At 39.1% G+C, this 23,527-nt stretch overlaps 6 protein-coding genes across 11 annotated transcripts; 4 read left to right on the top strand and 2 right to left on the bottom strand.

The window, feature by feature from the left end:
- Positions 1 to 138: 138 nt before the first annotated feature.
- AlaRS-m (alanine--tRNA ligase, mitochondrial) lies at positions 139 to 4,907 on the top strand. Of its 3 annotated transcripts, none has more exons than XM_043420173.1 (11): positions 139 to 644; positions 733 to 906; positions 1,104 to 1,726; positions 1,849 to 1,993; positions 2,097 to 2,269; positions 2,345 to 2,676; positions 2,814 to 3,099; positions 3,187 to 3,582; positions 3,769 to 4,125; positions 4,280 to 4,478; positions 4,563 to 4,907. In XM_043420173.1, exons 1-11 carry the CDS (start codon positions 435 to 437, stop codon positions 4,788 to 4,790), a joined length of 3,123 nt encoding a protein of 1,040 aa, XP_043276108.1. In that variant the 5' UTR covers positions 139 to 434; the 3' UTR covers positions 4,791 to 4,907. The 3 variants fall into 3 exon arrangements, with proteins under 3 accessions (XP_043276108.1, XP_043276109.1, XP_043276110.1); XM_043420174.1 differs by having other exon boundaries at positions 733 to 892; positions 1,108 to 1,726; XM_043420175.1 differs by lacking the exon at positions 139 to 644 and having other exon boundaries at positions 751 to 892.
- PTPMT1 (protein tyrosine phosphatase, mitochondrial 1) lies at positions 4,839 to 9,073 on the bottom strand. 3 transcript variants are annotated; one of them, XM_043420183.1, is made up of 5 exons: positions 8,766 to 9,073; positions 6,260 to 6,402; positions 6,061 to 6,141; positions 5,282 to 5,497; positions 4,839 to 5,179 (listed from the first exon to the last, which is right to left on the bottom strand). In XM_043420183.1, the coding sequence occupies exons 2-5, from the start codon at positions 6,395 to 6,397 to the stop codon at positions 5,036 to 5,038; spliced, it is 579 nt and encodes a 192-aa protein (XP_043276118.1). In that variant the 5' UTR covers positions 6,398 to 6,402; positions 8,766 to 9,073; the 3' UTR covers positions 4,839 to 5,035. The 3 variants fall into 3 exon arrangements, with proteins under 3 accessions (XP_043276118.1, XP_043276116.1, XP_043276117.1); XM_043420181.1 differs by lacking the exon at positions 8,766 to 9,073 and adding an exon at positions 8,188 to 8,274; XM_043420182.1 differs by lacking the exon at positions 8,766 to 9,073 and adding an exon at positions 6,472 to 6,714.
- LOC122411425 (mitochondrial GTPase 1) lies at positions 6,778 to 8,207 on the bottom strand. Its single transcript, XM_043420179.1, has one exon. It carries the CDS (start codon positions 8,198 to 8,200, stop codon positions 7,217 to 7,219), a length of 984 nt encoding a protein of 327 aa, XP_043276114.1. The 5' UTR covers positions 8,201 to 8,207; the 3' UTR covers positions 6,778 to 7,216.
- Positions 9,074 to 10,489: 1,416 nt separating the features above from the next.
- On the top strand, positions 10,490 to 12,919 carry LOC122411423 (tubulin alpha-1 chain). The gene is made up of 3 exons (XM_043420177.1): positions 10,490 to 10,625; positions 11,150 to 11,372; positions 11,582 to 12,919. The coding sequence occupies exons 1-3, from the start codon at positions 10,623 to 10,625 to the stop codon at positions 12,706 to 12,708; spliced, it is 1,353 nt and encodes a 450-aa protein (XP_043276112.1). The 5' UTR covers positions 10,490 to 10,622; the 3' UTR covers positions 12,709 to 12,919.
- Positions 12,920 to 13,728: 809 nt separating this feature from the next.
- On the top strand, positions 13,729 to 17,237 carry LOC122411422 (tubulin alpha-1 chain-like). The gene is made up of 3 exons (XM_043420176.1): positions 13,729 to 13,880; positions 15,615 to 15,837; positions 15,941 to 17,237. Exons 1-3 carry the CDS (start codon positions 13,878 to 13,880, stop codon positions 17,065 to 17,067), a joined length of 1,353 nt encoding a protein of 450 aa, XP_043276111.1. The 5' UTR covers positions 13,729 to 13,877; the 3' UTR covers positions 17,068 to 17,237.
- A 382-nt stretch (positions 17,238 to 17,619) lies between these two features.
- On the top strand, positions 17,620 to 20,597 carry LOC122411098 (activator of 90 kDa heat shock protein ATPase homolog 1). Of its 2 annotated transcripts, XM_043419640.1 has the most exons (9): positions 17,620 to 17,935; positions 18,006 to 18,063; positions 18,175 to 18,308; positions 18,687 to 18,766; positions 18,859 to 19,046; positions 19,138 to 19,258; positions 19,350 to 19,570; positions 19,734 to 19,969; positions 20,162 to 20,597. In XM_043419640.1, the coding sequence occupies exons 3-9, from the start codon at positions 18,229 to 18,231 to the stop codon at positions 20,244 to 20,246; spliced, it is 1,011 nt and encodes a 336-aa protein (XP_043275575.1). In that variant the 5' UTR covers positions 17,620 to 17,935; positions 18,006 to 18,063; positions 18,175 to 18,228; the 3' UTR covers positions 20,247 to 20,597. The 2 variants fall into 2 exon arrangements, with proteins under 2 accessions (XP_043275575.1, XP_043275574.1); XM_043419639.1 differs by lacking the exon at positions 18,006 to 18,063 and having other exon boundaries at positions 17,621 to 17,935.
- The last annotated feature ends 2,930 nt before the right edge of the window (positions 20,598 to 23,527 follow it).

Here is a 23,527-nt window from a genome sequence, read left to right on the forward strand (position 1 = left end):
TAATTCTGAAGAAAAAGCTTTACAATATCATTTATTTAATATTTTACACTAAAAAATAAAATCAGTCGACCAAGTTCACGGGGATCGAGTTCATTGATATTGACGTATTTTTAACTAGGGCGCTACGATCGATTTGTTTTCTCGCTAATCCCGTTATATTGAATTTTAAAAAACCACCGGCGATTTATTTTTTATACCCTCGATAAACATGATTTTATGAAGTTATCACAAAAATCAGTGATGATTGAGTGTCACAGGATTATAATATTGGGGAATTGTGAAAATTAATGAAATGTGCTGTCAACCAAGTCATATGAGAATCACTTTTTGGTTTAGTTCTCCAATAATTTCGAGGTTATATTTACACTAGGCTGAAAGCTCAAAATTTATTTTGTAATTTCGATTCTAAATTCTAATAATCGAGCGTACAAAAAATGTTGAATCGTCAATTATATCATCTCAGAAAGATGACGATAATACGATCATACAATACCAATGGTATGACTCACAAAAGCTCGAGAATTATTAGAAAAGAGTTTTTGGAGTATTTTACAAAAGATCTTAATCACACATACGTCCCATCCAGTCCGGTTTTACCGATGAATGATCCCACTCTATCATTCGTTAATGCTGGCATGAACCAGGTAAGTTTTTTGATAAACAAAATATGAGTTCAACGAAAAATAGGAATGATCCCTCCGCTACCATTTTAAAAGTTTGAATAACTTTCAGTTCAAAGGAGTTTTCTTAGGCCATCACAATCCTCCTGCTGTGCGAGTAGCAAATTCACAAAAATGCATCAGAGTTGGTGGCAAACACAACGATCTAGAAACTGTAGGACTGGATACCTATCATCATACTTTCTTCGAGATGCTTGGAAACTGGTCGTTTGGTGATTATTTTAAGGTCTCTTTGAAAATTGCTATTTATACATATTTAAAGTATTGTGGGCTTTTTGTATTTCCCTTATCTGAGCGTCATAGATTTTCTCAACTATTGAGATTTTTCAGCAATATTCAAACATCGATGTAGTGTTTAAAAAAAAACAGTCTAAGAACTCGCTCTCTCCACTTTGTCATTGCTTAATTATTTCGTTTTTTCAGGCAGAGGCTTGTGAATACGCTTGGAATTTATTAACAGGACCTTATGGCCTGAAGAAAGAACATTTGTATGTGACATATTTCGCAGGAGATGAGAAGCTCGGTTTCGAGGCTGATCTCGAATGCAAGGAAATATGGCGTCGCCTAGGAGTTCCCGACGACCGATTATTGCCTTTTGGATTGCAATATAACTTTTGGGAAATGGGTTTAAGCGGACCGTGCGGTCCATGCACAGAGATTCACGTTGACCACACAATGCAAACGAGCAACCAATCATCACGAGTAAACAAGGGTTATCACGATCTCACGGAATTGTGGAATTTAGTGTTTATTCAATACCAAAGATTCAACGATGGTCCGATCGTGGCTCTGGACAAATATCACGTCGATACGGGAATGGGCTTCGAGAGATTGGTCACCATAATTCAAGGCAAAAGGTCCAATTACGATACCGATCTTTTTACTCCGTTGTTCGAAGCCATTGAAAAACTTTGTCATTGCCCAAAGTACGGGGGACGCTTCGGTGAAGCTGATAAAAATTCCATCGATACTGCCTACAGAATTCTCGCTGATCATGCAAGAATGATCACAGTTGCTCTTGCAGATGGAATGATTCCTGAATACAAGTACAGTCATTTTTTCAAAATTATAGAAAGCCTCTTATTTATTGATTTAAAAATTTTCTGACTTGCACTGACAGTATAGCTGGCGTTATACTCGCAAAATAATTCATATTTGTGTTGTGCAGTCCCAAATTACGAAAAGTTTTGCGGAAAGCCATAACGGTGGGGGAAGATATTTTTCACCGAAGTGATATCCTTTGCGAATTGACACATCACGTTGCCGAGAATTTAGGTGACGTATATCCGGAAATATCGAAAAATTTGCCACAGGTGAGAGTGAATTTTCACTAGACACTCCACAGAATATTTTCATGCAATCATCAAAAAAGTATATGGAAGATAATTTTTAGCATTTTCGTTATATTGTTGACAGATTCAACAGATAATCAAGTATGAACAAGACGTAAGAAAATCGTTGAAGAAACACTCCGGAGCTCAATGGCAAACATTAGTTGAATCTCGTCCAGCGTTGGCGAAAGTAAGCGATTCGACCGCACCGGGATTGGTCGGTGCATACAGAGATCTTCAAAATACTCTTGCAGATTTGTGAGCCTTAGAAAAGTTGCGCAATCCACTAAGATCCGCCACGACATAACGTTTGAAAGTTTCTCTCTTTCGCAGACGAAAAACTGGAATTTTAAATGGAGATTTTGCTGTCAAACTTTACGACACGTACGGACTTGCTCCAGAAACTATATCCGAACTCGCATCCATCGAATCTCTGTCATTCGAGAAAAATGACTTCTTCCAAGCTCTGGAAAACATTAAAATGGGATCGAAGATCGCAACTGGACAAGCGCAACAAAATCTCCTTTCGCCAACTTCTCTGCGTTTATTAGAATCGAAAAAAGTAAAGAAAACCGATGATAAATACAAATATCGCTACACATTCAATGAAAATAGCTACGAATTTCCTCCTGTTGACTCAAAACTTATGGGATTCGTCGTCAATGGTGCGTTGCAAATATAAAATTCATTTACTTGCAGAAATTGAAAATTGATAACATTTCCATGTTTTTATTTGTGGTTCATTAACTTCACAGAACAGTTTGTAACTTTTTGATGTGAAATTAAAAGGTTTATTCTAAAGGTAAACTTATTTCGGAAACGGAACCAATGGCCTTTGACGAAGACCGAGCGATCCTGAAAGGTACGGTGGCTCAAAGTGGCAAAGTCGTTGGAGTGAATTCCATCATTGACGCTACAACTGAAATAGGAATAATACTCGACAAAACCCCGTTTTATTCGCCCGAGGGAGGACAATTGTCGGACAAGGGTTTTATAAAAATCGGAACTCTTTTATTCCACGTAGAGAAAGTTTATAAAATGCGTGGCTACGTTATCCATGTCGGGCATTTCGTTACGTGGGATACAGAGTCAGTTTAAAGAAACATTTTGACAACCTTCGGTTTTTCTATTTTTCAATAATCCTTTCAACAATGAATAAAATCTTTGTTTTACAGAAGTTCCGAAGCTGAATTACAGGCAGGAGACGATTGCGTAGTTACAATAGACGGGTTGAATCGGACTGCGCTCATGAGAAATCACACCGCAACTCACTTGTTGAACGCTGCATTGAGAAAAGTCCTTCCCATTATTTCGCAACGGAGTAGCCTCGTTTCAAAAGAAAATCTCATGTTTCAATTCAACATTTTTGGAGAACAAGTCAACACCGAACACGTCGCAAATATTGAAAAATTAATCAACGACTGCGTGGGAAAAGACATACCTGTGGATACGAAAATTGTAAATATGGCCGGTTTGCTGGCTGAAAAAAATCTTACGATTATTCCTGGAGAAGTTTACCCGGATACGGAAATTCGAATTGTCGAAATCGACGGCGAAAACTTAAAATCAAAGTAATAAAATGGTCGTTTAACCACAAATTTTTTAAGTTTGAAAAGTGTGAAAATTTATCCATTCGAATGCAACGATAGTTTTCCCATTTTGATTCACACGAAATCAATATTTTTCAAAGGTTGATTTTCAAAATTGAGAAGACAAAAATGATGAATTTTAAATGTAAAAAACGATTGTTCAAACAGAGAAGCCTGTTGTGGAACCCACGTTCACAAGACTGGAGTGTTGGAGCATTTTTGTGTTCTGAGCATGAAAAGTCAAGGAACAACGAGCCGCACAATTAAAGCGGTTGCTGGCCCGTTGGCTCGTCTAGCTCGCCTCGCTGGTGAAAATGCGAAACAAGAAGTGGTCGAAATTGAGGAGGCTTTACAAAAGGGACACATGCAACCGAACATAGTAGCGCAAAGAATCGATGAAACTAAACGTCGGTTCAAAAATCGGTCGGAGAACAAACTGATGTCGTATCTCGCGACTGAAGAGTGTATCGAGAAGCTCAATGATTTGCTCAAAATATTGCACACTCGTGAAAGTGAAAATATGAAGTAAGATCAGGAGTTCGATCATTTTTTGACGATTTTTTTCAAATTTACGAAACGATGCTAAAGCTAAAATGAATCAATGGGTTTCCTCAGCATCAAAATCTTATTTCCGTTTACTCACTCACTCTCATTTGATTTTTTTCAAATTTTATTCCAGAAATTCTTTGGAAGCTGAGATGAAAAACGTAGTTTGTACCACAACGATGCCGTTCGTCGTTCACTGTCTCCAGCCCATAAATACAACAACACTGGAAGACGTCTCGTTGGAGCGCGTTACAAACTTATGTACAAAAACTCCGGTTCTCGTGATCGCTCATACGAGTGGAAAGGTCAAAGCGCGTTGTTGCGTACCAAAGGTAAATTATTATTCTTTTGTCAATTGCTTATTTACATACCGAAATGATATTCTTCTTTGAAAAAAGGATTGTATATTTCCGTAGGAAATGATAACGAGTTCGTTCAATGCTGAATCCTGGATGAATATTATCGTGCCGATCTTCAGAGGTCAAGCCACTGCCCCTAAAGGCGAAGATCCCGCCCTCGTTCGTCACATGAGAGTAGCGCGGGTGCCAAAAAAGAAGCTTTCGTTTTTGGTGGACAAGGCGATAAACGCAGCTACTAAATTCGCGACCATCAACATCAATGAAACTAAACACGAAAACAGTTAAGACAAAAGTTTCGACGAGTTGTTTGAAAATTGACGAAGAAAAATGAAATTTTGCTTACAAACTGTTCGGTGTTTTATATTTATACTTTACACTATATAAAAACGATTCTATCAATAATTGCTATACGCCTCTCGTCATTAGCTTTATAAATAACAAATTTTTGTACTCATGAGGAAAATCCAAACGCACCATTTGAAAAAATCTAAGTAACAATGTACAAGTCAGCAATATTCAATGACAATTCACTAATTACATTTCTCTTGAGGTTGATTCTCAACGTAATTTTGGTAATATTGTGTCAATGCTCGCCATTGAGCAGTGTGTAAGAGTATATGCTCGCGTCTGCTTTTCATAAAATCTACTGCCTGCCGCGGGCTCCATCCGTGTTTCTGTAGGAATAAAACTCGTCAATATTTTTTTCACCAAAAAGTTTGTGAATTTTTCTAGGCCTGCATAAATTTTTTTATTTTTTCGTATCCGTGAATATTTACCTTCATCAGATAACAACCAACGAGTGTTGCACTTCGCGTTCTTCCAGCTTTACAGTGAACGTAAACGGATCCCGGCTGTTTGCCACTCGGTGTTATTCCACTGCCGTCAAATTTGTTGATAAAATTCACACCTTTTTGAAGCTTATCCTGGCTGGGCGACTCGAATATGTCCGTAGTTGATAATTGCAGAAACTGAACGTTCTGGTCAGCCCATTCCTGAAACAATCGGATAACGACCATTTTTTATTTTTATCAAAATCAAATGTTTTCTCATCTCGCCGAAAATGTTAATCAAACGGATCTTCAAAAAAAATTTGCCGATTTTTTCCCAAGTTCTGTTTTTATTCGATTCTTCATTTTTTTTTAACGTCAACATTTTTTTAACTACAATTTTGATCTTTACGTAATTCAATTATTTAAAAAAAACACTTTAAAAAAGTAAAAAAAAAGAGCGCCAACTATTAAAAAACCGCGACTTTTTTCTATAATTTCATTGTCAATTTAAAATTTACTTCCCCATTATTTATTGCTACGATGACACGATAGGATGTTCATAACAGAAAAAAAATGAGATCATTCTAGCACAGCCAAGAACAGTAAATAAATTTCGATTTCTGCATGGAATCGTGTTACACCTTCAACGATACTGGCTGAAGAGTTTTATCGCCTCAAGCGTTCCCAGAATAATTTTGCGAATATTAAGAGACCTTTATTCGGATTTTGTACACAAATTCACTGTCAAAATTACAAATAATCTTGACATCCATCAGATACAATACCTTCTCAGTGTTGGACAATAGATTCAATTCGTAGTCCTCGTTCATCGAAACGACGGCAGCTATTTTTTCTTCGGTTATCAACTGCGAAATGAAATAGAATTTTCTCAAGTGCATCAATGACCTTGTCAAAGATTAATGGGCTCAGAATAAGTAAATAATCGTGAAGGATGATGTTTGAATTAGTGCGTTTGAAAGTCACCTTTTTCGTCATTGTTCGAAATGGTAAGGCACCGAGAATAACGGTTTCGTCGATCCGATCATACCATCTTCGCGAAGATAGTTTTTCCATAGCCACATTGTAGAATAGAGTCGGATAAAACGTGACTCTGGCGAACATACTCGCTAAATTTGAAACACAGTTGCAAATATAATTATAAAATATTGGAAATTGACAAGAAAAATTCAACGCACTGAATTCGATTTATTGTGATCGGCAATTTTTCTTCCGTAAGAAATTACGAGAACATGCGGTTCTTCCGGGGCCAAAACGAAACGAGGGAAAGCTACTACGTCGTGTGGGAGAAAGTGGTATGGATTGAGTGAGCCCCAACGTGTGATATAGAGGTGGAGATGCCCGTTACACGGAGTGACCCAGGAAGGAGTAACCAGGAAGTGGGGAGAAAATTCTGGAAGATAAGTGGGGCAAGACAATCACGAGAAAAACGTACACGTGCTTGAATCTGAACCACCGAACGCAGAAGAAGTCGGTGCCTGGTGTTTTGTGTCAACCAATGTTCGTTTTATTCTAACAGAAAGACATAACGATACTTACATTTGTAAGATGTTAAATATTACTTAAAAATTTTGTCCAAACTTCAAGTAAGTCGGAGGATATGAATAATAGAAGAAGGTACAAGAATCGCGTGATTATTCCGCTCTGATAATTCCTATTTTTCACCATCTTTCTCCCAGCATCCGCAATAATTAATTAATCCTTTAATTTATTATTATAGCTGTGTAAATCTAGGATGTGCTAATGATTTCCTGAACAAACGCATGGTGTCTTGTATAGCGAAATAAACTATTTATTTGTACAACTATTTGGTACTTATAAAATTGAATATCAGCAAATAATAACAAATGTTATTGATAAAATATATCTCGACGCAGGCTGTATACATGAATTGTTAAAAAACTCTATTCTACCATGAGGAAACTACGCGTCGTGATTTTGGTCACCACTGACAAAGTCTAGATCCAAACACACAGGGCCCATTGCACCTGTACGAAAAAGTTTAAGAAAATGTTCGGCAGCACTTCGATAATCAGGCCTGGTTATTAAACGTCCGTCGACACCTTTCAGTTTCAATTGTTTTCCCATTTGAACAGCAACAATGGTTAGAACTTCAACTATATCATCCGTTGGTTTTGACAAGCCAAGAACACTGACATATTCCAATCGCTGATTCTTGTTCATCCAGTAGAGAACATAGTCAGCTATGGTTTGGATTCCCACCAAATGATCTTGCAGACAGCAAACGGCGGCTAATTTCAATCCTGTATGAATGTCACGAATTTGAGGTTCTAGAATTCCAGGAGTGTCGAGAAGGTAGACAGGAGGGTTTTCACTTATTTTTATGCGAGTAAGAACGGATCTGGTGATGCCAGGTACAGCGCCAACTGGTGTAGCATTTTTCTTGTTTAAATGTTTATTCCTCAGCTTGTTTATCAGCGAGGATTTGCCAACATTGGGTACGCCTATTACCATTATTGCAAAATCTTCGCTGTCTGATCTGTTATAACGATTAGATTGCGTTATTAATTTAGTAGCAAGTGGCAAAAGTTTTTTAGTCCCCGAACATTGATGATCACGAAAGTTGGTGAAGAGTACATGCTCCAATCCAATATGTTTGAGCTTTGCGCAGATTGTCGCTGTCTGACTCATGTCGGCTAGATCTTTCTTATTCAAAACGTATATATGAGGCTTCAGGCCGCATATTGTATTCCGATACTCAGTGAAACGACCGGTTAATGGTATTCTTGCATCGTGTACCTCTATAACGCAGTCTACGTTCTTCAATTGCTGATTCATTTGTTTTAGACCCTTCCCCATGTGTCCAGGAAACCATTGCACAGCCTCTTTTTGCACATAACTAAATTTTTCGCGAAATTTTGTGGCTACTTTACCTACACCAGCCATCTTGCAACTTATTTCAATACTTCTCGTTCTTTTCTGTTTTCGAAAATACGACTGCTCATGGATTATTCGACCACCAACTCCTGTACATAACCAACAAAGCTTCTATTATCTCTTTGAAATTTCCATTTCTTTTTCATAAATTCATTTAGTGCTGGACTCACGAGAGCTGTAGACTTGTTTTTTGAGCTCGCGAGATTTTTTTTTTTAAAGATCAATTTATGTTTTAAATCTTCCAGTATTTTTTTAATTGGACGATGATAACCTAACTTTTACCGCCGGTCGTCAGCGTTATAACAACACGGCTATTTTCCACACCGACGCAAAATTGCATGCGCAGCTCATGTCGATCGTAGCGGCAGAGCATGTGAACACGAGTCGACATTTTTGGAAGATCACGCAAGTGTAAAATTGATTGTCGAACATTGTCGCCATCAGAACTCAACGAAAATAAAATAATTAATGAAAAATTCTAACGTTTATTAAACTGCACATTTTATTTGTTTCCATTCTACTTCGACACGCTAAAAATCCGCATTGTAATGTGTGTCGAAGAATTTTATCTTACCCCCGCAATGCGCATTAATTCCATTTTTTGAAAAATTAGGCCTCTGATATTTTATCGGTTTTTCAAAACATGAAGGCACGTATAAACCTTCATATGAACACAATCAGCCAAGCAAATGACTACACACATGATAATAATACAAAATGTTCGATCATTGTTGATTGGGCAGGGCGCTTCCTCATCATAAAACCAGTCCGTACGAACCGTTTCTTTTTGATGTTTTCCTTTTTTTTTGGTAAGACCTTCGCCAAAACTGTTCAAGCTATATATAGAAATTGGTAAAAGTACACAGCGTGTGCAAGGCTTGAACGAGTATAAAATTTCGTGTGGCGTCTGCTTTCGTAGCCTCTCGAGTACCGTATGGCAACAAGGAAAGTCAAGATAATAGAGACAGCTGCAATCCTAAATTTTCGTACGTTTTCGTACTGGTACCATGCACGCAGCTGGGTGAACGATCCATTTGAATGCACGCAATCAACTCACTTTACACAATTTTTGTGTGCGTTCAAGCGTTTTACTATTTGATCGATATCTTTAAGTCTACTTATGCATTTCGAACATGTAAAATCTACGTAAAATAAAAAATGACATCTCTAATTTCTCTTTCTTTATTCCACCTCAGTAATAAACACGAGATCAAATAACATCTTTGATCTTTGAAGATTTGATGGCTCAGAAACAAGCAAATTTTTATCAAATGATTAGCTATTTTTTTTATAATCAATTCGTCTATATGGAAACCTCAAATATCAGTAACATAAGCAACTCTCGAAAACCCTGGTATTCTTCGTACTCAAACTTTAACTGCAATATTCTATATTTCAAGTGTCGTTTAAGGATTCAGTGAAGTGTAAAAATCGTCGTAATTCAATCATCAAGTATTGTTTCACTATAGGATATTATCACTAAAACTCTTCTCACAATCCTGCCTATTTCCGGCGAAACTACTCGGTACTCGATACGCCTTAAATGATCATGTGCATATATCTTTTATTTATAATATCTCAAAACACGTATCGAAGGCTACGTTTGCCATGCCCACGTTTTAACGCCCATACACATGAAGTATAAAAGACGATATTCTTCTCAGCTTATACGCCACAGGTAAAAAAATATCGTTGTGTCGGTAAATAACGTCATGCCCCACACGCTACTTCCATAAAAGGTAGGATTGGTGTAGGAACGACACTCTTGGTGCAGCTAATGGAAAGTGTACCGATTCATTGATTTACTTTCGCAATGAGACCAAGTGGAATAGAAAAATTCTTCAATTTTCCAACTTTGACAATAATTTTATAGGATTTCATAAATAGATATGCGGTTAGGGATCGATGCGGTACTGAATGATTTCGTCGCTTTTATGAACGATAGAAAACACGTTTACAAGTGGAACAGCCCATACAACTTTGTATGCTACTGTTTTATGAAGTGTATATAAATATAAATACATATGATGCTAGATGATATTTCTTTGATTTTTATGTAGGATTGACCAGAGGGAAACATTGATTTACTTTGATAATCAAAATAATAATTATAATGCAAAACAAATATTGTTCAACGAAAAACAAAGTTCGGCACTATTTGTCAGAAGCGTAGGAAACACTCTGCTGGGAGTGCTGATGGGACTGCGGTCTTGTGTCGACCAATAAGAGAACACAGCGATGACACGCTCGACGAATCGGTGAGACCCTGAAAAAAAAGGGTTCCCCGAGGGTATAAAAGAACGTGGGTCACCGGGCTCGCGGAGTATTCCTACGTGAGACGTTATTGTATACAGTTCGCAGAAGCCGCATTGATCGCTTCCGCTGACTACTACTTTTCGTCTTTGGAAATCAACTTAAAAAACTCTTAAAAATGGTAAGTCTGTTTCTGTGTGGTTCAGTGGTTTATTTTTTAATCGTTTTTCTAACGCGTTATGCGAGTTCGAACGTTGGCGTATGACAGTGAAAGCGTCGAAGGCGGCCATGTTTCTTTTCTAACGGTTATTGCCGGGTCGAACGCCGGACCCACCCATTTTAATTCGTTTGATATTTAACACGCAATATTGAAATCGAAAAAACTGTTATTATTATTACTTTTGTCATGTTCTCCATTCAAAATGTTGGATGAGAATTATCAGTAAAAATGTGAAAAACAGAAATATGCGACTTTTCTCGACACAAGACTGAATTAACAAAGTAACGATGACATTCGTTTATAATCACAATTATTACCATTCTTGAAATATTTTAAGGCTCCTGGTCTCTCACTTTTTTCATATTTAGTATCGGACAATAAAATATTTTGTTGACTCGAATTTGTGAAGTTTTCTGGAAACAGGCTAACGAAGAAAAATTAATTGAATGCTAGAACGAGTTGAATTAATTTTATTACTTTTCCAGCGTGAGTGTATCTCAATCCACGTTGGACAAGCTGGAGTCCAGATCGGTAATGCCTGCTGGGAGCTCTACTGCTTGGAGCATGGTATCCAGCCGGATGGTCAGATGCCATCCGACAAAACTATCGGTGGAGGCGACGACAGCTTTAACACATTCTTCAGCGAAACTGGAGCTGGAAAACATGTACCGCGAGCAGTATTTATTGACTTGGAACCTACTGTAGTTGGTACGTTATCAAAGTGTAATTTTCAACAACAATAAGCAAAAAAAAACACCTAAAGAAAATACGAGTTAGAATGAATGAAAATGAATTGGAATATTATAGAAATAGCGGATTTCCGTTTCGAATGTTCTGGAATATTTTTGACTGACGAGTTAACGAGTTCCACAAATTGCTAGCTAATAAAATAATTTCAACGATTGGTTCCTTCGCAGATGAGGTTCGTACGGGAACGTATCGACAATTGTTCCATCCCGAACAGCTGATAACCGGAAAAGAAGATGCGGCGAATAACTACGCCCGTGGACATTACACGATTGGCAAAGAGATCGTTGACCTGGTACTCGATCGTATACGTAAATTAGCCGACCAATGCACGGGACTCCAAGGTTTCCTGATCTTCCACTCGTTCGGCGGTGGCACCGGTTCAGGTTTCACCTCTCTTCTCATGGAACGTCTCTCCGTTGATTACGGAAAGAAATCAAAATTGGAATTCGCCATTTACCCCGCACCGCAAGTTTCAACCGCCGTTGTTGAGCCCTACAACTCCATCCTGACGACGCACACGACCCTTGAACACTCCGACTGCGCTTTCATGGTTGACAACGAGGCTATCTACGATATTTGCCGTCGTAATTTGGATATCGAGAGACCAACTTACACGAACCTCAACAGACTGATTGGCCAAATCGTATCGTCGATCACAGCCTCGCTCCGTTTCGACGGCGCCCTCAACGTCGATCTCACCGAATTCCAAACCAATCTCGTACCTTACCCGCGTATTCACTTCCCTCTGGTTACTTACGCTCCGGTTATCTCCGCGGAGAAGGCCTATCACGAGCAGCTCTCGGTCGCTGAGATCACCAACGCTTGTTTCGAGCCTGCCAATCAAATGGTCAAGTGCGATCCTCGCCACGGAAAATATATGGCCTGTTGCATGCTGTACCGCGGGGATGTCGTGCCCAAGGACGTGAACGCCGCTATCGCGACGATCAAGACCAAGCGCACGATCCAATTTGTCGATTGGTGTCCTACCGGATTCAAAGTCGGTATCAACTACCAGCCACCGACCGTTGTGCCAGGAGGCGATCTCGCCAAGGTTCAACGTGCCGTTTGCATGTTGTCGAACACCACGGCAATCGCCGAGGCATGGGCCCGTCTTGACCACAAGTTCGATCTCATGTACGCCAAACGTGCTTTCGTTCATTGGTACGTCGGTGAGGGTATGGAGGAAGGTGAATTCTCCGAGGCCCGCGAGGATCTCGCTGCTCTCGAGAAGGATTACGAGGAAGTCGGCATGGATTCTGCTGAGGGCGAGGGCGAAGGCGCTGAAGAATATTAAAAATGTACAGAGATGAAAAAAAAAGCTAATTATCTCGTCGGTCTCCATCGAAAACTCAATTGTGATCTCGCTTGTAAATTTATTTTATTTTTTACATTTATCTCTACAAGTTTTGCTTTTTTTTATGGATCATAGCTCCGCACAAAAGAAAGGAGGTCAAAAGAAAGAAATATGAAATTTCGATGGAATAAATACATGAATTTCACTGCAACCTTGATTTTATTGCTTCGTTCAATTAATTCACCTTACCCTCGACAACCGTAATATAGAACCGATGTACATTCGTTTTAAAAAAGCGGAGGCGGCTCCATTGTATAATTTACGTGTGGCTTAACCGCGCCTTCGTCGTACCGTAATTGATCATGCGTTAAAATTCAATTCAATTTGAATTCTCACAAGGAATTATCTCTCGTTTATTTCTCTCTAATCAAAGGACGTATATAACGTTTTTTAACGCGTGATTCTCCAGTTGCTAAGCCCTTCGGCTCGATAGCATTCGGAATAAAATTTTGCCGAACGTATATGGGGAAAAATGTGTTCGAGCCGAAAATGGGGATGACAAATACTAGCAACGTACATGAATTTCGGTGAAGCGAAACCGCTCAATAATATCCTGCGAGCTGTGAGCTTAACACGTACTATACCATCAGGTCAGTTTCACCAAAAACAATATTTTCCGGTGCATTAAAGCGAGACGCTCCACCGGAAATTATTCGTAATTATGGGAGCGAAAGAAAGAATATTTCTATCAAGGCCATTGACTCGAGTTGCTCCCTCCCTGAAGAAGCAATATACTTGAGCTTCAACGATCATTATACATGTATTTCCTTAGTAAAAAGAAGAATTTCGGTCTTTATGAAGGAACTACATTCTCGACCCGAGAAATAATCTGTGCGCGACGTGCGAGAGACGCCGGTGCGCTCTGCGGTCACAATTTTCATCCAATGAGAAGTGAACGAGGACGTGCTCCTCGACGAATCAGCGACGCTGCGAGACTTCGTCTGCCGAGGCTATAAAGATGAGAGTTTTCCGAGGTCGCGTAGCAGTTTCGCGAGAGACAGCAGCATAAGCTTATATCTTGGTTTGCGACCCCACATTACCGGCTCTGCTGACCAGATATTTGCAGCTCTCTATTCAAGTGCTACCTGTAAAATCTACCACATCTAAAAATGGTGAGTAAAAAAATTTGGGCATTTCATTATTCCATGAAAAGCTTGTAAATTTCGTCGGTCGGTCCTACGTGTGCTCGAAGGTGTGACGAATTGACTTCGAAACAAAATCGACGCGTGCCTCGTAGAATAATAAATTCCTAGAATCCTCGTTTCCTGCTTGTGAGCAGCTCAATTGTTTCAAAGTGAAAAGTATATCCGAATTACCATATTCTATCGATTTCATGAATATTCGTAGTAATCAAAGAATTTAGGGTGGCTTTGTCGATTTTTCGGTATATTCGGAGGCTTCTTGGCGTGGTTAGCGGCCATTTTTGTAACGGTTCAACGTGCCGGTACGTTGCCGGTCGCACCCTTTTTTCTTTCTCTGTCGCTCATGTATTTACAAGTTCAGTTGACTCATCGTCTACACCGTACAAGGGCATATATATAACCGTGAACGCTTATATCGATCCCTCGGAGCTCTCTGACCGTCAACGCCCTTGTCGCTTTACAACAAAGGGCAATGATTCTCTATTATTGGAAAACATAGGGCGTCCCTTACTCTAGACAGACGGGTTCCAACCGTTTTTTTCCCTTTACGAATGTATTTTCGAATGTCTGGAATTAGATTTTCATGCATTCTCCTAGATCCCACAGATCGTCGAGCTCTGTAATTCTAAATATTCTCCATTATTTTTGGACGGAAATAATATGAGCGTGCTCCAAAACCTTCACCAATTTTCTTACGTTCAATTGGCAGCTTAGAACACCGAATATTTTAGTGTAAAGATTATAATTGCACGTATTCGTCGTCAAAATAGAATTTCTTATTGTATTTTGACGAAAAATATTCGTGACCGATTTGCGAAAAAAAAAATCGAAAAAATGGGCGTTGCTAAAATTTCGAAAGTGATTGAATATGAAAAAAAATTATCAGTATCTTCTGACAGGATGGAACGCCGAATACGGATTCGTACATGCTACATTTAGCGTTGCCGTCACTTTTCGAATCTCATTTGCATAATTATCAAGTTTGTTGAATAAAATTCACGATATTGAATATCTAGATATTCGAGAAAATACATTTCTTTCGAGTTACAGTTTTGAATTTCCGTCCCGTTCTCGCTCATCCTTCCAATGATGTCATTAATTGCCCTTTTGAAACGTTTGAAACAATTATAAAAAAAAATACGTATGTATATACGCGTGCAAAGTCGTTTGGTTTACTGGTTTCCTCCCGTTTTTTTTCTTGTCTCGAGGAGCTCGGCTTCGCAGAACATTAAAATGTCGTAATAAATATATGTCGCCCAGCTTCGAGCGGTTTTTTTTTGCCGGAGAAACGAATATCCGTATTTGGAGCTGTTACCATGTCGCCGTATTTCGTAATCGATCGAAGTGGGTTTTGGTCGAGGGTCTTTTTCCTTGGACTTTATGGCGTGACTACATTCCATTTAATTACGACGTCTTAACGAGCGTTTTTTTAAAATCAAGCTACTTGACATTATTTTGAAAAAATTATGTTATTCAAATTTCAAAATTTAGATCGAAATCGATAAATTATTAAAGTCTCAATCCAGCTCAAAAATATGTAACTTTGAAAAACTTTGAAACTTGGTAAATTTCGATAAAGTTTCGTAATTGGTTTAAATATTGAACAAATTGCAATAATTCAAAAGTGATTCCCAACGATGATTCACGAAAAATTGACGATTAAAAGTTTGATTAGTAATAATGTATTGTTTTTTATATTTTCAGCGTGAGTGTATCTCAATCCATGTTGGACAAGCTGGAGTCCAGATCGGTAATGCCTGCTGGGAGCTTTATTGCTTGGAGCATGGCATCCAGCCGGACGGTCAAATGCCGTCTGACAAGACGATGGGTGGTGGAGACGACAGCTTCAATACCTTCTTCAGCGAGACTGGAGCTGGAAAGCACGTTCCACGTGCAGTCTTTATCGACTTGGAGCCGACTGTAGTCGGTAAGTAAGGACGGGAGGACGAACGTGTAGAAGCAGAAACGGCAGACGGTAAATTTACTCAACCGAAGGAGATATTGATCGAGGGAATTAAAAAAAATTTCAGATGAGGTCCGTACCGGCACATACCGTCAGCTGTTTCATCCGGAACAATTGATTACCGGCAAGGAAGATGCAGCCAACAACTACGCCCGAGGTCACTACACGATCGGCAAGGAAATCGTCGACGTTGTATTGGACCGTATCCGAAAGTTGGCTGACCAATGTACGGGACTCCAAGGATTCCTGATCTTCCACTCGTTCGGCGGTGGCACCGGTTCAGGTTTCACCTCTCTTCTCATGGAACGTCTCTCCGTTGATTACGGAAAGAAATCAAAATTGGAATTCGCCATTTACCCCGCACCGCAAGTTTCAACCGCCGTTGTTGAGCCCTACAACTCCATCCTGACGACGCACACGACCCTTGAACACTCTGACTGCGCTTTCATGGTTGACAACGAGGCTATCTACGATATTTGCCGTCGTAATTTGGATATCGAGAGACCAACTTACACGAACCTCAACAGACTGATTGGCCAAATCGTATCGTCGATCACGGCCTCGCTTCGTTTCGACGGCGCCCTCAACGTCGATCTCACCGAATTCCAAACCAATCTCGTACCTTACCCGCGTATTCACTTCCCTCTGGTTACTTACGCTCCGGTTATCTCCGCGGAGAAGGCCTATCACGAGCAGCTCTCGGTTGGTGAGATCACCAACGCTTGTTTCGAGCCTGCCAATCAAATGGTCAAGTGCGATCCTCGCCACGGAAAATATATGGCCTGTTGCATGTTGTACCGCGGGGATGTCGTGCCCAAGGACGTGAACGCCGCTATCGCGACGATCAAGACCAAGCGCACGATCCAATTTGTCGATTGGTGTCCTACCGGATTCAAAGTCGGTATCAACTACCAGCCACCGACCGTTGTGCCAGGAGGCGACCTCGCCAAGGTTCAACGTGCCGTTTGCATGTTGTCGAACACCACGGCAATCGCCGAGGCATGGGCCCGTCTCGACCACAAGTTCGATCTCATGTACGCCAAACGTGCTTTCGTTCACTGGTACGTCGGTGAGGGTATGGAGGAAGGTGAATTCTCCGAGGCCCGCGAGGATCTCGCTGCTCTCGAGAAGGATTACGAAGAGGTCGGAACCGATTCCGCCGATGGCGAAGGCGAAGGTGCCGAAGAATATTAAATCGGCCTTTTTGCAGCAACGCTTTGTGTACCCATCGAGTCCCAAAAAAGACTACAACTTTTTTTACCTCCCTACTATTTTGTTACATTTCCATCCAACATTTGTATGAAGCATTTTTTTTAAATCTCGATGGATAATAAATAAATCCGACACCGTTCGTCTATACCATATTTACTCCGACTGTACATTATTTTTCCTGTTTTCTCGCCGATTCAATCTATTCACCAGTTCGAACATTCAACGCTGCTGGATGGATATATCATGAGAACTTTTTCTATCGCAACATATTTTAACGAATAAATGAACATTTCAATTATCGATTTTCACTTCATTACGGAAAATCATTCGTAGAAATTTTATGACGGTAATTCTGCTTATTTTGAGATAAAGCCTACCAAAAAATCGATATTCCTGCGGAATAATCAACTTGCCTGATGCGAATTTTTTAATGTGTCGAATAGTTAGTCTATTTTCTCACGTCGCTATTCGATTTTTCTAATATTCACGCTAGATGTCGCGATTGCTGCGAAAACGGCGACTCACGATCGGAGAAAGAGCCTGTCGTTCCACACTTTCAGGGAAGCTTAGACTATTCCTGAATGTTCCAGAAAATATTTCGCTCTGTGAGAAACCGTTCCGGAATCGCTTTTCCTCTCAGTGTATGAAACACAATCGTTCTTTGAACGTCAGTCTCTGATCGATTTTATGATTTTTTAATTCACGTCGACGGAGGTCAAAAGCATAGCATAGAGCAACAAAATCTCGTGATCGCTGTTGAATCGCCTTTTACAGACAAAATATTTCCGCGGTTTAAAGAATTCGTATAGTTACGTTTTATCGGATACTTCGAGTTTAAACAGACTTGGAGGTGAGTGAAAACGACACGCTTGGTTATTCGCGTCGTTTGATTTATATTCAAATTTCGGTTGATCTTGTAGTATATGATAAATTCAAAACTTTGGGAGTAGAAAATTCGAGAGAAGAGGTTATGTGGAGGTAAATGTGCTCTTTCATCTTTTAAAATAAGTGTTTACTCGTCAAATCTAACGTTTTTTCGTCGATTTTCAAAATATTCCATTGCATTGTCGGTCTGTTTGCTGCTTACAGATAAACGTATTATCCTTTTTCATTCATTTTCTTGCCTATTAATCCTTGCAAAAAATGGCAAAATGGGGGGAAGGTGATCCACGATGGATCGTCGAGGAACGACCTGATGCTACTAACGTCAATAACTGGCACTGGTAAGGTTACGAATTTTATAAAAAAGTAAATCAGTCAGCAAAATTATCTTTGGGAATCTATGTTTTTCATAATATAGAAGTTTGCATTGTTAAAGAGCAATGTAATTTATTTAGTAGCCAAATCAAAAATGATGAATGATCGTTTGCTTTTATTTCCAATTTGTATTGTGGAATGAATCACTGATCTTAAAAATTGTTGTAAGTTCATATTTAATAAAAAAGATTATTTTTCATTCGCAAAATTTTTCAATCCGTTAAAACCGTTTATACTTCACACTTTTAATTTTTTTGTTGATTTATTTGACCTGTTTATACCTCTATATCAGTAATCAAATTATATGCAATTTACAAATATTGTATAAATATTCGATGTTACAGGACGGAGAAAAATGCATGTGCCTGGTCCCAGGAAAAACTCAAAGACCTTTTCAAGAACTTCAAAATTGAGAACGCCGACAGTAAGTTTTGGATGAACATTTATTTTCATAAGTTTTTGCACGTCGTAGGCAAACTGTTTTACCAAGAATTGTTTTTTTTTTTTTGTTTTCAGACTCCTGTACAGTTTCGGAAGTAGAAAAATGTGAAGGCGAAGCGGTAGTAAATAATAGAAAAGGAAAATTAATTTTCTTTTATGAATGGTCAATTGTTCTCAAGTGGGTATCGGACAAAGACAAGGATATCGGGGGAAAGATAAACATTCCAAATCTTTCTGAAGAAAATGAAATTTCGGAAGTTGACGTAAGTTAAATTTTTTCAAGGAATCTCGATTTTGCGGAGGAAGAAAATTTTTTCAATAAAATTAACAAGAGGAATGGAATGATAATTTCAGATTGAGTTCACATTGACAAACAGCACAGAGGATGGAGAAAATACCAAACACTTTTTGCATACACAGGGTAAAGATGCCATTAGAAAAACACTAGGAAAGTACGTAGCAGCTTTGAAAGAAGGTATGACTACAGAAACTTTTCTAGCATGATTGAAATTTTACTTATCTATGTATACAGTTACTTGTCAATTATTCTATTCAATATTTTCTAGAATTTACGAAAGGAATGATTCTTCCCAAGGATGATTATAATAGCAAAGACAACGTGAGAAATATCAAGTCCGGTTTTAACGTTAAAGATATGATGAATACTGCCATAACGCCTACAAATAATTCGACCGTTGGACATAAGATTGCAACAACGTCGATCAAGCAACAACAAAAGTTCCAGTGTCGGGCTCAAGAGTTCTATAATGTTTTCACGACTATCGAGGTAATTTTGACTCGTTGAAGTCATTTTGTTCGAAAAACTTTTTTTCAATTTCACAAATAGTCTTTTTTATAATTTGTTCAAAATGAACTCAATCGAAATGATTTGGAGTAAAAATCATTCACTTCTAATAATAATGACATGACACTTCTAATAATAATCACAGATGGTACAAGCTTTCACAAGAGGACCGGTGAAACTGGAAGCAAAGAAAGATGGAAAATTCGAATTTTTCGGAGGTAACGTACACGGTGAATTCGTCGAATTGTCACCAACGAAAATAGTTCAAAGGTGGCGGTGCAAACAATGGCCAGCCGGGCATTTTAGTGATGTAACGATCGATATATCGGAGAAAAATGATCACACTGAGGTCAACATCATACAAACAGGAGTTCCCGTTAGGTATGACCTACCTCCTGTCTTTTTCCTATTATTCAAAATATTTTCCGGGTCACTTTCAAGCCGATCGTTTATTTTTTTTTTACCAGTGACGATATTCGTACAAACCTTTTTCGTGACTGCATTTCTTACGTAAAATCTACTGTAGTTTAATGTTTCCTAATGGTTTTAATGAAATCCTCGTGAATTTTTCAGCGAGGAAGATACAACGAAAGAGAATTGGGAAAGGTACTACTGGGACGCCATAAAACGTACGTTCGGCTTCGGTTACTTCATGTGATCAAAGTTTCCAACACTATCGCGTATTTATTTATTGATAAGTAGAACAACAATCTTGATCCATCCTCGAAGAAGGGATGGGCGAGCTCGACGTGCCCGATTTCCTAATCGAACGAAAATGGCAATCGCGAAAAAGCTTACACGTGCTTCGTTATATTTGTTTTTTTATCTTTCCCACGGTGGTCGCAATTTCCATTTGGGTCCGTTGCCGCACAGGATTGGGCACAATTTGATATCGTAATTGAAGTTTCAACAAATATCATTTACGATGAAATCATCAATTGTATTCATATATCTGACAAATGAGCATCCATCATGTAATGATTAATAAAGCCCGTCGAATATTGCAAAATAGTTTTATTTTTCTTTTAATTATGCCATTTATTTTTCCTGCAAGAAGAACCCTGGTCGATTTCTTATTTTTTAAACGAGCCCGATTTTGTTCTCGCCAACATATTTTTGAACTATTGAGAAATATTGGAATTGAAAAAAAATCCAAGTTTGACTACGATTTTCGAACCATCGGTATAAGCAAAGCAGGCGTACGAGAAAACCGACAGCGCCATGTTTCATTTTCGACCTACCTTACCAGCCGTTGCTGTACGAAAAATTCCAAGCGGTTTTGAAAACTCCACGAGATGGCGCAGGTGGCAGTCGAAAAATTCAAAGCAAGCGGAGGCCCGTGGTCTGACCTATATAAGTTGATCTACTTGCTCCGGAAAGCTTCCAACGGTCACTCGCATCTACGCCATAAAATACGTTGTACAAAAGCCTAATGGAAGGAGATATCGGTGCACTTTGCAGCCGTCTATCCTCCCAAGCTCCCTTCGACCATTTCCTTTTCTTTTCCTTCGGGGTATCGCGTGTCAAATGCGTGTGTATAAAGCCAAGACTCTGTCTGGCAGCTCTGAGATACTGGAAGCGTCTCAAATTTCGATCAGCTTGACAAAACGTTTTCGACTGTTGTTCCTACTTAACAAATATTGGCGGGAATGAGGACATTTTTATCTTGACATATAGTGAGACGGAGGAGAGAGAAAAAAACGTTGATCCAGCGAATGATGGCCGGGAGTACGGGCAGAAAATAATAGTCCGTAAAAGCTCGCAAGTAATTTTGGTCAAATTGTCATTCTTATCTTCCCAACCACGTTGTCATTACGAGAAAATCAACGTTTCAGGGATCTAATCGGATTAGATGCTGTTTTTGTGAGAGTTGAGCTACCTGCTCGCCCGACGAATCATATTTGGCACGAAAATTACTGACGATGGCGCTGTCATCGTAAAGTTGTTTGTCCTCCCCGAAATCACATCACGCTCAAATCTCATAAGTAGGCTAAACATTTTTAAAAAAATCTAATTATTCGGATATACAGCTCGATGGAATACACAATTTTGAAAAAATGAATCGAAGTTATTGACAGTGGTGAGTCCGCGACTCACAATGCTAAATTCAGCACCGGTATGAAAATTCATACGCTGACTCGAAGATCCCGAAGCCCTTTTACGTGCTCGAAAACTCGAAGTTCACGAGAAAAATCATGACAAAATAAAAAATTCCTGAATTGATAAATAAAAAATATATTTTCAATTCCTTTCCAATATTTCGAACTTTAAGCCCGAATTACGTACAGTTCTAGTCAAATCAACATTTCCCTACAAACACGCACATCGTAACCGTTAAAATTTGAAATTGGAAGTACAATGAAATGTGGCCATAAATATCTCGAGCTAGAAAAATTGACGGATAATTGTTCGGCGATAATGATAATGCGATCGCGCCAAGTGTCACAAGACATATCCAGCTTTCTCGTTAGAGCTCGCAATAATAAAGAGCGAATGTGATCGAAGACTCGATAACAATGTTCCTGTTTTTCCGGAAGACAGGTTTTTTCCACGAGTTATAGAGAAGAGCGAGACAGAGAAAATGGAGGGTGGGGAAAAAACGGTAGAAAACTGAAAGAAGAGAAAATCGATGGAAGAGGTCTAGCAGTCAGAATTTCCGGGGTCAGAGAGCCCTGTAACACAGAGAAGTCTGAGAGAGAAGGAGAGAGAAAGAGAGAGAGGGGGGGGGGAAGGAAGGGAGAAAGAGATGGAGAGAAATAGCAAGGGTGGGTGGATGATGTTTGTCTCGAGTTCTATCTTCTTTCCTGGTGCACTTGTACGCTTCACTCACATGGATATGTATTCATATGCAACTGTATGTTCATACACATACTTATATAGACACATACGTATACACGCGTGCGACCAAAGGTATGTAGATATATAAGTTATGCCGCCTATGTAACGGCGTTCGGAAGTATCGATATGGCAAGGACCTCGAACGTCCTCCTTTTATGCCCTATATCCTTGATCCGAATCCCGGGATTACTATAGATAGCCCGAACTAATTATTTACCAGAACCTCGGAACAAAAAGAACAGCAGCGTATTCGCGCGCTGGATACACTTATTATCTCATTAATTGTTGACTTATTTAACGCGAACATTAATTTGAGGTTATTATAGGAGTAAGGTGAAAGTGGGCGATTCGAAATAATTTGTGAAAAGAGTTCTCACAGACGTGGAAATGTAGGAGAATTATGAACGGAAATTTTATAGGTTATGCGAATGCATAGGGATAATATTCCTGAAGATAAATATTTTCATTTTCACTCAAAAAATAATTGTTTCTCGTAAATTTATCTGGAGAAATAAATTAGTTGGGCTCACGAAATAAATTGCTGATTAATAATAATTAGTGTAAAATCCCTCGGGACGTATAACATATCGGCGCCAAAAATAAGCAGACTAAGAGTCTCAAGACTCCCACGTGAATGTTGGGGGCAGGGTCAATGATTCGCGATCTTTTCAGATTCACTCTTCTACACGCGCAGCCTATGCGATTTTCACGTTGATTTTCGATTATATTCGTATATAATAAATACTCGGAGATAGCCAGGAGAAGAAAAGATTTTGGGTGCACAATTCGTTCATGTCGCGGCGTTTTGTTTACGCGAAAATTTAGAAGGATCAACGTAACCTCAAAAATTCAACAATATGACTCATGGAAATGCAACTTGACTCGAACGGCCATGTTTCGGGCTTGTAACACTCTAATCCCGTTATGTCAAACCAATTTTTCGAATCTGAACGCGTGACTGATTTGCTTATGTAGCTCGAACGGATCCATGCATCGATAATTGATTATATCTCTATATTCACTTCGATCTTCGTAATGTTCTTCTTCTGTGAGAAAAAGTATTTTAAAAGTCGTTAGGGAATCTGCCAGGAAAAAGGACGC

This window comes from Venturia canescens, chromosome 5 (genome assembly GCF_019457755.1).
Source record: "Venturia canescens isolate UGA chromosome 5, ASM1945775v1, whole genome shotgun sequence".
NCBI classification, from domain to species: Eukaryota; Metazoa; Arthropoda; class Insecta; order Hymenoptera; family Ichneumonidae; genus Venturia; species Venturia canescens.